Source organism: Balaenoptera ricei, chromosome 10 (genome assembly GCF_028023285.1).
Source record: "Balaenoptera ricei isolate mBalRic1 chromosome 10, mBalRic1.hap2, whole genome shotgun sequence".
Classification (NCBI taxonomy): domain Eukaryota; kingdom Metazoa; phylum Chordata; class Mammalia; order Artiodactyla; family Balaenopteridae; genus Balaenoptera; species Balaenoptera ricei.
Genome location: NC_082648.1, coordinates 2273821 through 2286731, shown reverse-complemented (window position 1 = coordinate 2286731; position 12911 = coordinate 2273821). Strand labels below are relative to the sequence as shown.

Genomic DNA, 12911 nt, shown 5'->3' with positions numbered 1-12911 from the left:
GCATTTTGTCACTGCTTTTAGAGTAAATCTCAGTATATTACTTGTGATTAAGAGCTCTGAAAGAGGCATATACATAGTTCATGAAACTATACATATATATGGCAGGGGGTGATTTAACCTAGAGTGAGGGACAGCCAAGGAAGGTATCCCTGTGGAAATGACAGATCTTTGAAGGATGGCTGGGCATTAACCAGGGAAAAAAGGTTGATGGAAGGGCATCCTGTATGGAGGGAACAGCGTGTGTGAAGGACCTGAGTGGGAAGAAGCATGACATGTCTGAGAAAGGCACATGAGAGTGACAAGAAATTAGGCTTGAAAAGTGGGCAAGGATTGCATTGTGTGGGACCTCATTGGTCACAGTGATTTTCCACCTTTATCCTAACAGGATTAGGACATACAGTACTTCACTGAGTCTAAGATTTCAATTATGTGATACATTCTAATTTCAGAGATGTTTAAAATGTGGAAAACGATATTTCTAAGAATTAATAAAGTACGCATACCACAGAATTGATTAAGTTGACCTTAAAATATTCTGGTTGTATTTGGACAGAGTGGAAAAACACATTGTACAGGGAGATGTTTAGCCGTGTGGAAACAGCTAGTAGGTTATTGCAGAAATCCAGAGGAGACCGTGATGGCTTGAAATAGATAGGGTGGTGGTAGTAGAGACAGACACGAGTGAATTACTTTTGGTTTGAGTTTCTGCAGAAAAGGTTTACAAGCCTTGTGTACTTTAAAGCAGTTTTGAAAACTTGGAATTGTAGATGTGAAAGAAACAGTCTTTAAGTAGATTTTAAATTAAAATTAAAATTTAAGTAACAATGTAGAATAATTAGGCTACAGTTTTGGTTAACGTCTAGTGACGGTTTCTGGCTAAAGTTATATACCAGTTGAGAGAAAACATTTCATTGGCTATTAAGTACTGTATACTACCTTATCCTGTATAATGTATATTCCAAGTTTCAGCTACAGTGGTCTACTGTAAGTGATATACTTTCCAGAAGCTCTAAACTCTGGGTGAATAAACAAATTTAAATAAATAAATTTAAATTCTGTAGCTCACTGTTATTAAAGTTTTGAGTCTCGTCGCCTCTAGTCTATCCTGCATTTCGAAGTTTGCCTTTAGCAGTTTTTACAGACTCTTGTGGTCTTAAGCATTTCAAGTATTGTGAAACTAGAACTGTGGGTACTTTCATGCTCATGATCTCAACCCTTAGGGTAACCTGCTGATATGGGGGGCTAACACTAGCTTGTGCACACAGAATTGGGTCTTTTGTGATATACTCTCAAAGCACTCAGTTTTTTCTCTTTATAATACCTAATAAAATTAATGCCTCTGCCTCTTACATTGTAAGGTCTAGAATAGCAGGAACCTTGTCTCTAATGTTTGTCCTGTCCTGTTGTCTGACACAGGGTACTCAAGCATTTGTTAAAATTTAATTAAACATATATGAAGATATACATTAATTACTAAAACTGAAATGAATGTTGCATGCTACAGAAAATAAGAGTAGTTATCAAGACAATCAGGTAGACTATATATTAAAATATAAAAATTAAATATCACTTAATGGTAGGTAGAATATTATATTTCATTTGGCTCATGTGATTACTGTCTTCTGATTGTTTTGAGAATAGCTTAACTTTTCACAATTTCTTTAAAGTAAGTTTTTGTAATTCAACAGTAATGTATAAGAGAGTCAGCAAGTGATCTAGATTTTCCTTCATTTTTTGAATAAAGTTTCCTTAAATGAGGAACATTTAAGAATATATGGTAAACAATATTTTTTTTAAAACATATATTGGGGAACCCTATTGTCAGTAAATAGAAAACCAAACAAGCTGAAAACTCTTCCCACTGTAAAATACCAGACATTTTGAAAATTTTGATGAGAGGAACTACAGAAACCTATCCTTTTAAATGCATAGCTGAGCTTATAAGGCTGTCAGGATAATTTCCAAGGTCTAAAAACTAAGAAGAAACTAGAAACCAGAGTAGGAAAAGTGTGAATTGACACTAGGGTTTTTCTTGGGACAATTTCAATCTTGTTAACTAAGACACACGGTTTTACTATCTCCCCAAGGATAGATGAAGTCTTAAGCCCCAACAGGTATTGGAACTGAGATCCAATAAACTTGTTCCTTAAAAGGGAACAAAACCTTTAATATAAAGACAGACTAGAGAAAATTTCAGTTTCTGAGTCAGGGAAAAGACAATTTTTCCCAAGTCAGCTGAAAAAAGTTCACCCGGAGAATACATAATCAGGGACCTGTATTCATACAAGTATGAGATTCAAATTTGAACTGATTACATGCAGGCATCACCAAGACTAGTAATATCCCTGCAGCACTAGGCATAAATAAACTCAGAGCCTGTCCACAGCAATACACACACAACTGAGGATATTCCAACAGGCAAATCACAGTTTAAGATAACCATATTATCCACTATTGTTAATCATGTGAAGAAACAAACCACCATGAATGAATGTCAGCAGCCAAAACACTAGGCAAAATTAGATCCCCAGTAACTCAGATAAAAGTGTTATTGAATTGAGCCTCTAAAGCACATTATTTTAAAAGAATTAAAGGATTAAAAACTAAAACCACAAAAACATCAGGATGGTATTGGAGGGGGCAGTGAATGACTGATTTGATAAAGATCCAAAAAGAGCTTCAAGAAATGAAAATGTATTGCAATTAAAAACTAAGTAACAAGTGCCACTTTCCTCAGTCATCTGGCCCCAGATACTTCGACTTGTCCTTTGGCCCTTTGGCCGTCTGTTCTTTGGGAAAGGAACGGTTTAGGAAGATAGCCCAAGATAAAACAGCTCTGCTGCTATGGATCTGAGTCTCAGTGGACAAGGTATGTGACTTTGTGGATGGTTGCAGCTTCAGGTTAGGAGTGGAAATAAAAGTGATACTGGGCTGTGAAAGTGGGCTTTTATAGAACTTTGAGAGAAGGCAATCTTGCAGTGATGATTTGGAGATGGAAATAATTTTGGAGATGAACCCTGAGAGGGAGGAAATTCCAAGGAGGATGCTGGGAAAACTTGTCTGTTCATGAAGCAGGGAATGGGGTGGAGGTTGGTGGGGATCATTGCAAATTGAGCCACCAGTTACCATTTCTCATTCAAAACCCCACATGTGGGGTTACCACTGAGTGGGGACAAATCCCTCCCCCAGGCATTGGGCCTAGAGAAGTGGCAGGAGAATTCCTTCTCCACTGAAGTCTTTAGTTAGTGCCCAACTTTTTTTCTTTTTCATTTTCTTTTTTTCCCCTTTTTTCCCACCTTGCTTTGTTTTTGATGCTAGCTGGGAAAGTAGGCACTGAAGTAGTGACTGAATTGCCTTTATCAGACCCTCTGGTGGGTACTTTTGGTGACAGACTGACTGCTTGACCTCGTTTTATTTTCTGTATGGATGTCCAAATATATGTCTGACTCACCGGTATACCCAGCCCTTCAAGACGTGTATGGCTAGTTGCAAGTGTCTAGTTTGTGTTCATCTCGTATTTCTGGAGCAGGGACTGAGACCTTGCCACATGTCCTTTGCATCTCTGCCTCCTTTAGACTTTAAAGTTTGATTAATTAAAAAAAAATTTTTTTAAGGTAATAAGCAGGTTGGACATGATAATAACTTGAGAGAATTCATGAACAAGAAGGGAGATCTGAGAACACTGCCCAGAAGGCAGCAGAGAGAAAGAAATGGAAAATGAGAGAGAAGTTAAAAGATATGAAGGATTGAGTAAGGTTCCACGCACACACACCCTTACACATAACACATACAGATATACATAGAAAATCTTAGAAGAGAATGGAGAATGGAAGGAGGCAGTATTCAAAAAGGTAATCGTTGAGAATTTTCCTGATGCGAAGACAAATACCTGAAACTTTGGGCTTAAAAAGCACAATTAGCCCCATTATGTATAAAATAAAACTTAGATGCATGGTAGTGAATGTGCAGAGCACAATTTTTTTTAGAAGTCTTTAGAGTAACCAGGGAGAAAATACAGATAACCTACAAAGGAGGACATGTATACTGAGGGCTACAGTAGATGCCAGAGTACCATGAAACAGTATCTTGAAAGTGCTGAAAGAAAACCAACCTAGAATTCTACATCCATCTAAACTATCATTCAAGAGTGATAGCAATTAAGAAAGTATGGTATTAGCGCAGGACTAGACAGACCATGGAATAGAGTGTAGAATCCAGAGACAGAACTGTACTTCTGTGGAAAGGATGGATCGTTCATTAAATGGTATTGGGACCATTGGTTGATACAGAGCAGAAATAACAGTCAGCCCTTCTTTTACCCAACCAAATAAATTCCTCAACAATTCCCAGATGTGGCAAACAAAACAAACTTATATTTTAAAAAGGAAAAGAAAAAAACTTATGACCTTAGTGTCTGGAAAAATTACTGAAGTCATAAAATCCACCTACCACAAAGTAAAAGATAGATGAATTGAAATACAGTGAAATAAAAACATCTGTAAATCAAGACATCATAAACAAGGTGAAAATACAACCCGCAAATTGAGAAAAGGTATTTGTAACTCATAAAACCAATAAAGGATTAGCATCCATAATCTATTAAGAACTGCTACAAGTAAGATAAAGCATCAGTTCCTTGCAGAAGAGGGGTCTTAAGTAGTCTGCAAAGAAAACAAAGTTTCTCACACTTTTTAGTGACTCTGAAAATGTAAATTAAACTATAGAACATGACTTTTTACACCCATCAAATTGACGAAAGTTAATGTCTGATAATACCAGTTGCTAGTGACCATGTACTGCAGTGGGAACCTTCATGCAAAGCTATTGGGAAACTCAGTTGGTACAGTCCCTTTGAAAAGCAATTTGTTGATACCTATGAAGACTGAAGATGCCTATTCCCTATATGCACTTCTACCACTAGCTATATATCCTAATAGGTGTACTTCTTTTTTTTGTGCCCCAGAAGGCTAGTGAAGGCTAGAAAAATGTTTTGTTTTAAGTCCATATAGTAAAATACATAGGATTATATTGGAAACAAATTATATTAAAATAGTTATCAAAACTTTTAAATTTGTGATATAGTATGCATTATTAGTGTGTATTAATAAGATCTACTGGAAGATCTAATAGCTATCATAATTTCAAAGTAATGCCTACTGTGGTATTTTGAGATAATCTGCAACCACTGTTACGTGATATGAAAATACCTAGGTCTGTTGGTGACAAATCACAGGTACTGCTGAATGCCATTAGGTACATACATTCATTCAAGGAAATATTAAGTTTCAATTCAAGGTTAATGAAAAATAAAGATATATTTGTTTTCACACACGTTCACAAACCTGCCTTAAAGGGGTTTATAGACTCCAAGATAAGAGCCTGCATCCTAGAGATTAACACTGCAAAACCTTTGCCATATTGTAATAGCAAAAAAATGGGGAAGCGCCTAAAGATTGATCAGTAGGAGGTTATATATAAATTGTGGTGTATTCAGACAGTGGATAACTGCATAGCAGTGATAATGAATGGAGTTACAGTAATATGGTAGATATCTTGTAACGTCTCCTTATACCATCATGGGTGAGTTCAAACAATGTTGAGTGGAAAATAGCCACCTTCCAAATAGTACATGTTCTATAACTTCTTTTTGTGAAATCCTAACATTTCACCTAAAGTGTAAAAACCCATGTGGGAATGGTATATCCGATCAGGGTAGTGGTTGTTATTCAAGGGTGAGGAATAGTTATGGGAAAGGCCATCTAGTTACATAGGAAGGTTTAAATTATGTCTTTAATGTTTAATTATTTAACTGTATCATAGACACATTATGTTATTATATGCCTGGACTATTTCGTTAAAATACGTATTATATGCTTTGATAGAATATTATATGACAGTTTCAATTTTAATTTACAGGACAGTACAGAGTTTGTGTGTATGGGACTCTGTTAAGGGAAGAACAACAGATTAAGTGCTTTTCTCCAGTTATCTCAGATAAGAAGTGAATTAACCTATGAAGTACCAGGCACTTTAAATAAATCTACCTAGTAGACTAAATTAAATGAAATCTATCTAGTAGATTATTTAATTCTTACAAGAGTCCTATGAGGTGAAGGTATACACAGTCATCCCTCAATATCCCCGGGGGGTGGTGGGAATTGGTTCCAGGACCCCACCCTCCACCCCTGTGGGTGCTCAAGTCCCTTTTATAAAATGGCACAGTATTTGCATATCTTCCCATATACTTTTAAATCATCTCTAGGTTACTTATAATAGCTAATACAATGTAAATGCTATGTAAATAGTAGCCAGCATGTGGGCAGACTATTCAAGTTTTGCTTTTTGGTATTTTCTGATCCCCCCAACACCCCCCACCCACCCCCAGCATTTTTGATTTGCAGTTGGCTGAATCTGGGTATGTGAACTCATGAATATGGAGGACTTGACTTTATTCATGAAGGAAATTTTAGTTGAAGCAAAGACAGAATTTATATTTAGATGTCACCACTTCCAAAACCCATACTTGTTCCATTATTAAATTGCATATCTCTGTCAATAGGTGACTTATTTTGGAAGTGGTAAATTAACTGTACCTAAAAAATGTGTATCTGAAGCACACATTAACAGTAAAGATACTAAAATAATCTCAAGCATGACTTTATTTTATTAAGTAATTGATTTATTTATTTTTTGGCTGCGTTGGGTCTTCGTTACTGCATGCAGGCTGTCTCTAGTTGTGGTGAGCAGGGGCTGCTCTTCGTTGTGGTGCGCGGGCTTCTCATTGCGGTGGCTTCTCTTGTTGCAGAGCACGGGCTCCAGGTGTGCGAGCTTCAGTAGTGGTGGCCTGCGGGCTAGTAGCTGTGGCGCACAGGCTTAGTTGCTCCATGGTATGTGGGATCTTCCCGGACCAGGGCTCGAACCCATGTCCCCTGCATTGCCAGGCGGATTCTTAACCACTGCGCCACCAGGGAAGTCCCTCAAGCATGACTTTATAATCAAGAGTTTTCTTAAATACACTTTAGCCTGTTCTCACACTCATATAACGGGCTGATGAAATTATTAATTATTAGTAACTTCAGTGTTAGGATGTTATATTTTAACAGTATTGGTCATTATAATTTAATACATGTTTAGCATCTAAGTGTAACTATGTGACTTGGTGTTTTATTATCTTAAAAGCATATTCTGTTTTTTTTTCCCTTTATTTTTGTTTTAGGTGTACAGCAAAGTGATTCAGTTATACATATACATGTATCTGTTCTTTTTCAAATTCTTTTCCCTTTTAGGTTATTACAGAATATTGAGCAAGAGTTCCCTGTGCTGTACAGTAGGTCCTTGTTGTTTATCTGTCTTAAATATAGTAGTGTGTACATGTCAGTCCCAAACTCCCAATCTTGAACTGTATTCTGTCGTGCTTTTTGATTTTAGGATCGAAAGTTAACAAAGTCTGAGAGGCAGAGATTTAAAGAAGAGGCTGAAATGTTAAAGGGTCTTCAGCATCCCAATATTGTCCGATTCTATGATTCCTGGGAATCCACAGTAAAGGGAAAGAAGTGCATCGTTTTGGTGACTGAACTTATGACATCTGGAACACTTAAAACGTAAGTTCATCGGTATTATAAAAGCTGACCAAGAAGTATGAGAGAACTTGAATTTTCTTATTTCAGGCCTTATCAGTTCTTCTGTTGTTACCCGTTATACTAAGGAGGGAATGAATAGTCACTCCAAATGTTAGTATATGAGCACATTTTCCTGCCCGCAAGGTCCTCTGGTGTATAAAGTGGTTTGATAATTATGTATTGATAAGTATTTAAATGAGAAATTGTTGCAGAATAAACCTAGTTGCTTTAAGTTAATGGTGATTGGCATTTCTAAAATTGAGTGGCTAAGAGATCAGAAATCAAATGACAAGGTAGCCCTCTAGTGGTTAAAATGAAATTGAAGCTTACTGACAAGCTTTACTCATTTATTTTATCACCTCATATTGGGCAGTTTTTGCTACAACTATGCACATATTGTATCAAATGCAAATTGTATTGTGACATTTATCACTAGATAATTTCATTTCCCAAAGCATCAGAAATTGAAGCCAAAACATCTAGACCTATCATCCCTTTCAGGAATATGGATAGGTCAAATGCAGAAATTCCCTGTATGCCTTTGGCGACCCATGTCTCTTAGAGTATCTATTTGTACTCAGAGAGGAAACTAGAGTAACTTTTATGGTGTAAATTTTTTGTGGAAGAATTGGATTGTTAAAAATTGTCTCTGTAGTGTGTATTTATTCTTTATAACCTTCCGTAGTTAATGCTACTGAGCTGATTAATCCCAGATCTTTGAAACATAGTCTTGTATTTCCTGGATGTACAAAATCCCGGTTGCTCTTGGATGCTCAAAATTAACATGTTGAAAGCCAACAGATTATTTCCCTCCTGCACATTCTAGTTTTCCCATCCAACTTTTCTAATATTTATGGCAACATCTCTATCCTAGTCGTCCACGCTTCTTGTTATTCACATGTCTGTTTCTTTTCCTAGACTGTGCTCCCTAGCACTATGCCTGGAACTTGATAAATATTTGAATGAATTAAGGAAAATTCTGTGGTAGTAGTTGTTTGTATATCTGCATCTTGAGATTCTTTTTCTGGTTTGAATACTTAGTGGGTTGTCAGTAGTCTGTCAGTAGATATAAAGTTAGTTTTTTTTTTTTTAATTTTTGATGAAATTCATATAACATAAAATTAACCTTTTTAAAGTGTACAACTCAGTGACATTTATTACATTTACAATGTTGTGTAACCACATCTGTCAAGTTCGTAAACATTTTCATCACCTTAAAAGAACACCCCATACCCATTAAGCAGTTACTCCCCATTACCCTTCCCACGTAGTATATTTTCTCTTTAATTGCACATGATCTAAGTTTTTAACCATTTTTCTTTTAAGTTTAAAGTTCTTTTTTCCCCATCATTGTTTGTTTCAGTTTCTGAGCCTCAAAGCAAATACAGCAAGAGGTAAAGTAGAAAGCACTAGACTTAGAGTAGGAGTCTGCTCTCTGCTCTGACTTTGACCAGCTGTGATTTAGGGCAAGTAGATCCCCTTCTCTGGCCCTCAGTTCTCCATGTGTAAAATAAGTGGTTGGACTAGCTGATCTCTAGTATTTATAGATGGGCTTTTTTTTTTTTACTGTGGTAAAAACATATAAAATTTACCATCTTTTAATCATATTTTTAAAATTTATTTTATTTATACTTATTTTTGGCTGTGTTGGGTCTTTGTTGCTGCACGCGGGCTTTCTCTAGTTGCGGCGAGTGAGGGCTACTCTTCGTTGCGGTGCGTGGGCTTCTCATTGCCGTGGCTTCTCTTGTTGCGGAGCACCAGCTCTAGGCGCGCGGGCTTCAGTAGCTGTGGCACGCAGGCTCAGAAGTTGTGGCACACGGGCTTAGTTGCTCCGCAGCGTGTGGGATCATCCCAGACCAGGGATCGAACCCATGTCCCCTGCATTGGCAGGCGGATTCTTAACCACTGTGCCACCAGGGAAGCCCTTAATCATTTTTAAGTGTACAGTTTAGTTAAATATATTCATGTTGCTGTGTAACCAATCTCGAGAATTCTTCATCTTGCAAAACTAAAACCCATTAAACAATTCCCCTTTCTTCCTTTACCCCAGCCTTTGGCAACCACCAACTGTTTTCTGTCTCTAAGGATTTATCTGATCAAGGTATTTCATATAAATGGAATATAAAATACATGTTTGTGTTTTGCTACTTTCACTTACCATGTTTTCAAGGTTCATGTTGTAGCATGTATCAGTACTTCATTCCTTTTTATGACTAAATAATATTTCGTGGATATACCACAATTTGTTTATCCACTCACTTATTGATAGACATTTGGGCTGTTTCCACCATGAACATTTGTGTACAAGTGCTTATTTGAGTACCCGTTTTCATGCCTTTTAGATACATATATACCTTTGAGTAGAATTGCTGAGTCATATGGTAATTCTGTGTTTAACTTTTTGAGGAACCACCAAACTGTTTTCCACAATGGCTGAACCAGTTTACATTCCCACTAGCAGTGTATAAGGGTTCCGATTTTTCCATATTCTTGCCAACGCTTGGTTTTTTTGTTTGTTTTTGGTTTTTTAATAACCATCTTGCTGGCTGTGACATGGTATCTCATTTGGTTTGCATTTCCCTAGAGAGTAATGATGTTGAGCACCTTATCATGTGCATGTTATACATCTTTGGAGAAATGTCTATTCAACTCTTTGCCCACTTCGTCCATTTTTAAATTGGGTTGTTTGTCTTTTTGTTGAGTTGTAAGAGTTCTTTATATATTCTGTAAACTAAACCCTTATCAGGTACGTGATTTGCAAATATATTTTTCCCATTCTATATATTCTTTTCACTCCTTAATGACGTCATGTGATGCACAAAGTTTTAAATTTTGATTAAGTCCAGTTTATCTGTTTTTTTTTCCCTTGTTGCTTGTGCCTTTAGGGTTATATCTAAGAATCCATTGCCAAAACCAAGGTCATGCAGATTTACCCCTAACTTTTCTTCTCTTCTCTTCTGTTAAGAGTTTTATAGGTTTAACTCTTTTATTTAGATCATTCCATTTTTTGAGTTAACATTTGTTTATGTGTAAGGTGTGGGATCCAACTCCATTCCGTTGCATGTGGATATCCAGTTGTCCCAGCACCGTTTGTTGAAGAGACTATTCTTTCCCTGTTGAATGATCTTGACACCCTTGTCAAAAATCATTTAACCATAGGTGCATGGGTTTATTTCTGGACCCTCCATACTATTCCACTGTTCTATGTATCTATCCTTATGACAGTACCACACTGTTTTAATACTACAAAACCTAGCTTTGTGATATGTTTTGAAATTGGAAAAAGTGAGTTCTCCAATTTTGTTCTTCTTTTTTGATATTGTTTTGGCTGTTTGGTGCCCCTTGTAATTCCGTATGAACCTGAGGATTAGCTTTCCATTTCTGCAAAAAGGCTGTTAGAATTTTGATTGCATCTGTAGATATAATCAAATCCATCTGTAGATACATCGAATCTGTGGGTCACTTTGGCTAATATTGCCATCTGCACTATATTAAGTTTTCCAGTCCATGAACCCATCTCTCCATTTTATTTAGGTGTCCTTTAATTTCTTTCAACAGTGTTTTCTAGTTTTTAGTGTATAAATCTTTCACTTCCTTGGTTAAATTTATTCCTAAGTATTTTATTCTTTTGAATGCTGTTGCAAATGGAATTGTTTTCTTGCTTTCCTTTTCAGGTTGTTAATTGTTGGGGTGTACAACACAACTCATTTGTGTGTGTTGATCTTGTACTCTGGCAATTTTGCTGAATTCTTTTATTAACTCTAGTCGTGTGTGCATGTCTGTCTGTATGTATTCTTTAGAATTTTCTATATATAGGATCATGTTATCTGTAAATAGAGGGAGTTTTACTTCCTCCTTTCCAATATGGGTACCTTTCTTTTTTTTGCCTACTTAATCTGGCTAGAGTTTCTAGTACAACACTGAAGAGCCGTGGTTATTCTTGTCTTATTCCCAGTCTTAATGGGAAAGCTTTCAGTGTTTCACCACTGTAGTATAGCTGTGGGTTTTTCATAAATGCTCTTTATCATGTTGAATATATTCTCTGCTATTCTTAGTTTGATTATTTTTTTTTTTATCATGGAAAGGTGTTGGATTTTGTCTGATGCCTTTTCTGCACGAATTGAAGTGATCGTGTTGTTTTCCCCTTTGTCCTATTAATGTGATACCTCACTCGTGTAATCGAGACCGTTAAGCTATAGAACATTTCCGTCATCTCAGTACCTGCCCTTAGACCTCTTCCTAGGTGGCCCTTTCCAGGCAGCCCTTTCCTCACCCTCCAGAAGTAACTCTGTTTTTATATCTATTTTTTAAACCATAAAACCAACTTTCACCATTAGTTTTCTTTAATTACCTCATATCCCACCCAAGTGAAGCAGAATTTCATTGTTTAATTTATTTTTAAGATTTCATATTCGTTTCTGTATTAGCTTTTTGGTTAAACTCCGTGTGTGTGTGTGTGTGTGTGTGTGTGTGTGTGTGTGCGCGCGCGCATTTGATATATCTTTTTTAGTGGTTGCTTTAGATACTGCATTTATATCTTTAACTTTCACAACATGCTTAGGGTTGATACTGTACAATTTCATGTAAAATAAAGGAAACTTGCAAAAATATAGGCCCATGTATTTCTAGTACTTACACTTTATGGTATAATTTTCATATGTTACATTTATTGTATAGATCCTGTAATACAGTGTTATAAATTTTCCTTTAAGTAGTCATATGTAACATAAAGATAGTAATAGGAAAATGTAGTCTTTTATATTTACCATCAGTGCTCTTCATTTTTTCCCTGAATATTTCCAGATAAAATAGCATCTGAACTCAGTTCATCAGAAATCTCTGTCCTGTTCTTTTAGCATTAGCTGGGCTGCTTGGACTCTGCTACACATACACATATTTCAGAGGTCAGCCAGAGATTTAGGCAGAGTGAATATGCAGAATTTGGAGCTCCCCTTCTATACCTCCTTTTTTAAAAAAATTTTATCTTTTGGCTGCGTTGGGTCTTCATTGCTGTACACGGGCTTTCTCTAGTTGCGGCGAGCGGGGGCTACTCTTTGTTGCGGTGCGCGGGCTTCTCATTGCGGTGGCTTCTCTTGTTGCAGAGCACCAGACCAGCTCTAGACGCTCGGGCTTCAGTAGTTACGGTGCGTGGGCTCAGTAGTTGTGGCTCGCGGGCTCTAGAGCACAGGCTCAGTAGTTGTGGCTCACGGGCTTAGTTGCTCGCGTCATGTGGGATCTTCCCGGACCAGGGCTCGAACTGTGTCCGCTGCATTGGCAGGCGGATTCTTAACC

General features: G+C 36.9%; 1 protein-coding gene across 15 annotated transcripts in view; it reads left to right on the top strand.

Moving 5' to 3' along the window:
* The window catches only part of WNK1 (WNK lysine deficient protein kinase 1), a 134918-nt gene that overhangs the window by 53684 nt on the left and 68323 nt on the right, over nt 1-12911 (top strand). For all 15 annotated transcript variants that reach the window (XM_059935058.1, XM_059935057.1, XM_059935056.1 and 12 more), the window contains exon 2: nt 7429-7601. In XM_059935058.1, coding sequence (XP_059791041.1) covers nt 7429-7601 — 173 coding nt within the window. The remainder of the gene's footprint in view (nt 1-7428; nt 7602-12911) is intronic.